The sequence below is a fragment of the Oncorhynchus mykiss genome, chromosome 13 (genome assembly GCF_013265735.2).
Source record: "Oncorhynchus mykiss isolate Arlee chromosome 13, USDA_OmykA_1.1, whole genome shotgun sequence".
NCBI classification, from domain to species: domain Eukaryota; kingdom Metazoa; phylum Chordata; class Actinopteri; order Salmoniformes; family Salmonidae; genus Oncorhynchus; species Oncorhynchus mykiss.
In genome coordinates, this window is record NC_048577.1 from 37,564,354 (window position 1) to 37,568,026 (window position 3,673).

The 3,673-nt window shown below is 44.5% G+C and overlaps 1 protein-coding gene across 1 annotated transcript; it reads left to right on the top strand.

The window, feature by feature from the left end:
* Window positions 1-1,277: 1,277 nt before the first annotated feature.
* Window positions 1,278-3,374, top strand: LOC110487538 (estradiol 17-beta-dehydrogenase 1-like). The gene is made up of 6 exons (XM_021559452.2): window positions 1,278-1,509; window positions 1,885-2,046; window positions 2,232-2,411; window positions 2,555-2,648; window positions 2,758-2,941; window positions 3,128-3,374. Exons 1-6 carry the CDS (start codon window positions 1,413-1,415, stop codon window positions 3,293-3,295), a joined length of 885 nt encoding a protein of 294 aa, XP_021415127.2. The 5' UTR covers window positions 1,278-1,412; the 3' UTR covers window positions 3,296-3,374.
* The last annotated feature ends 299 nt before the right edge of the window (window positions 3,375-3,673 follow it).

Sequence of the window (3,673 nt, forward strand, 5' to 3'; positions counted from 1 at the left end):
TCTATTCTTCCTTTTATCCAAGATCCTCTTGTGTTCTTCACTGGCTGTTCTCAACATTATTGTTTTAGGTGGAGTGTTAGTGGTCCACTGTGTATTCTAGGAGAATGTGTGGTCAGCGTGGGTTTGAGTGTGACCCGATACTGACCAGAGGGCCAACTGGCTAGGGCTCCTGTGCTGCGCACATTGATAATGACAGTGCTTCCATCTCCTGGTTAAAGTAACTAACTGCTGTAGGTTTCTTTATTGTTCCAGATAATTGTCCTCAGGTTTGGCAGTTTTTTTTCTTCAAATCATGTGATAGTTTGGCTGACACTGAGGACAAAACATGACAAGCAGCAAAACACTGATAGACTGATAGACAAGGATAGACACACACATTTTAAATACAACTATATACACAAACCATACAACAACAAAAATAATACAAACAATACAACAAAAAAATAGTGTGTGTGTTAGAGTGTGTCTGTGTGTGCACTCACAGTCCCTGCCGTTCTGAGAGATGTTGTTTAATCTGTTTTTTAAAGGTGATTTTGTTGTTTGCTTGAGTAATTGGAGATGGAAGGGAGATCCATGCGATCATGGTGCTGTATAAAACTGTGCGTTGCCGTGAATTCATTTTGGACTTGGGGACTGTGAAGAGACCCCTGTTGTTATGTCTTGTGGGGTATGTATGGTTGTCTGAGCTGAATGTTATTTGATTATGCAGGCAATCAGGAATTTTCATCACAGTAATATTTCTCATAAAAACTAGAAGAGAAGCAGTTAATCTCTCGTCAACCCTTCTGTTTTGAGCCAGCTGCAGCTTTGCTAGGTCTTCCTTTGCTGCACTTGACCATATTACCGGACAGTAATCAAGATGGTACAAGACCAGAGCCTGGACAACTAGTACAGTTGATTTTTGTGTCAAAAACGCAGAACATATTTTTATAAGAGACATAACCCTCCCCATCCTCACAACAACTTTGTCAGTGTGACTTGATCATGACAAGTGACCATCCAATGTTATACCTAGGAGTTTAGCTTCCTCAACTTGCTCAATGCTCCACAACTCCAGGTGAGGTTTAGGTCTTAGAAAATGTTTTGAACCAAATAGGGAGTGAAAGGGCTCGGATCATGGGTTGATGGCCACAGACAGACCTCGTGGGAACACCTGGCCTTGCAAAACTTCATCCTGGGCTGGGAAATGAGAGCATGTTTACATTCTAGGGACCTTGTGATAGGGATGACAGTGAAAACATGACTTTGAGCATCAGAAAACAACACAAACTGGATCTCTTCCCATACCATCTCACCTCACACCCCTCATCAAGCCCTACTGAGCTGCTCCGTGTATCTCCTGGTCTCCTTCCCTCAGACCTCATCTCTCCGTTAGCTAGCAGACCCAGAGGACGTGTGGACACAGCAGCCCAATGGAGCAGACAGTGGTGCTGATCACAGGATGCTCCTCGGGGATAGGCCTCAGTCTGGCCGTCCGGCTGGCCTCGGATCCAGCGAAAATGTACAAAGGTAAGCAGTGACAGACGTGCAAGGACATCACTGTACAGAAAGTGTTTATTTTGTTCAGTGCCATAAGATCATGCAATAAACAGTATGGGTACAATACGTGGCGTGTTTGTTGCATGAGGGATTTGAAGCAGTAAGCTCTCTCTGGGTATTATGCCTGTTTACCACATGGCATCCACATATTAGAAAACATGTTTTGGTTGGTTTATCTGCATCACAATGTAATTACAGAAAATTCTAGTTTTGGAAACTATGGTGACAACATAATGTCAATGTCAAGCTCTGTATTTCATCCGTTTTGTTTCGTACATGTTTAATGGTAAATCTCTGATGGGGAAATCTCTGATGTCCTTGACCACTGATATCAACTCTGTTTAGTCTATGCCACCATGAGGAATCTTGCCAAGAAGGAGCGTCTGCTGGACTGTGTGAAAGGCCTGCACAAGGACACCCTGGACATCCTCCAGATGGACATCACTGACCAGCAGTCCATTCTGGATGCCAGGGACAGGGTCAGGGAGAAGAGGGTGAACATTCTGGGTATGACCAGAGTCATGACTTACAGCAATAGTGTTATATCGTGTGTGTGTGTGGTTGTGTGTGCGAAACAGAAGAACAGATGTCCTTCACATTTTTACATCAACGACAATTTCTTTACATGTGTACAGCATACAGGATGTCATGTGCTCTGGCTTTCTGTTTGTCTGTGGTATTCATGTTGGCAGTGTGTAATGCTGATGTGGGGTTGATGGGGCCGCTGGAGGCCCAGTCCCTGGCCACCATGAGGCGGATCCTGGAGGTCAACCTCCTGGGCACCATCAGCACCATCCAGGCCTTCCTACCAGGGATGAAGGCCCAGGGTCATGGACGCGTCCTGGTCACTGGCAGCATCGGTGGGCTACAGGGTGAGAGAGAGAGAGCAGGGCTGGGGTGACAGGAGGGGGAATGGGATGAAATTACCCGTAGACACTGCTCTGAGGTCAGATTTGGGGGTTTGTTTAGTATTTATTGCCATGATAATCACATATCTGTGATTATTGTATTGTAGGACTCCCCTTTAATGAGGTGTACTGTGCCAGTAAGTTCGCAGTAGAGGGCGCCTGTGAGAGTCTGGCCATTCTCCTGCAGCACTTCAACATCCAGTGAGTCCAGACAGAGGTCCTCAGCTCATGTATGCCTTTGTCAGTGTTTCATTTTAGATGTGCACTGCATCTGTGTTGGTACTGATTGACTCCATCCACCGTCGTGCAGTGTAAGTCTTATTGAGTGCGGCCCTGTCAACACGGATTTCCTGGACAATCTGCAGAGGGCAGAGCCAGGGGACTCTTCGCTGCAGCAGGTCGACGCCCACACACGCAGCCTCTATGACACGTACCTGCAACACTGTGGGATGGTGTTCCAGAACGCAGCTCAGGACACAGAGGATATTGTGAAGGTACAGGTACTGCTTACTTGACATCTATTAGTTATTTAGCTGATCTGATAAAGGTGCTCCTCCCTGTCTCCAGTGCATACTGAATGTACACACGTATGTATATGATACTAGATATTTATAGATTTTCTATGGAAGTGTAAGTAGTACTGATGAGTAGATTTAATAGCTGGACCCCTCTCAATACAGGTATTTCTGGATGCCATCCAGTCATCGAACCCTGCATTCAGATACTACACCAACAATGCCCTCATTCCGCTCAGCAGCCCTAAGATCTCAGCGCTGGACGGGTCCCAGTACATCAGAAATATGAGCAAGATCATCTTCTCAACCAATGGGAAAGGGGAACAAAAATAGCCATCAAACTATAGAATATAATATAACCCTTTACTTTATACATACAGTACCAGTCAACATTTTTAGAACACCTATCCATTCAAGGGTTTTTCTTTATTTTTACTATTTTCTACATTGTATAATTATAGTGAAGACGTCAAAACTATGAAATAACACATATGGAATCATGTAGTAACCAAAAAGGTCTTAAACAAATCAAAATATATTTTATATTTGAGATTCTTCAAAGTAGCCACCCTTTGCCTTGATGACAGCTTTGCACACTCTTGGCATTCTCTCAACCAGCTTCATGAGGAATGTTTTTCCAACAGTCTTGAAGGTGTTCCCACATATGCTGAGCACTTGTTGGCTGATTTTCCTTCACTCTGCAGTCCAACT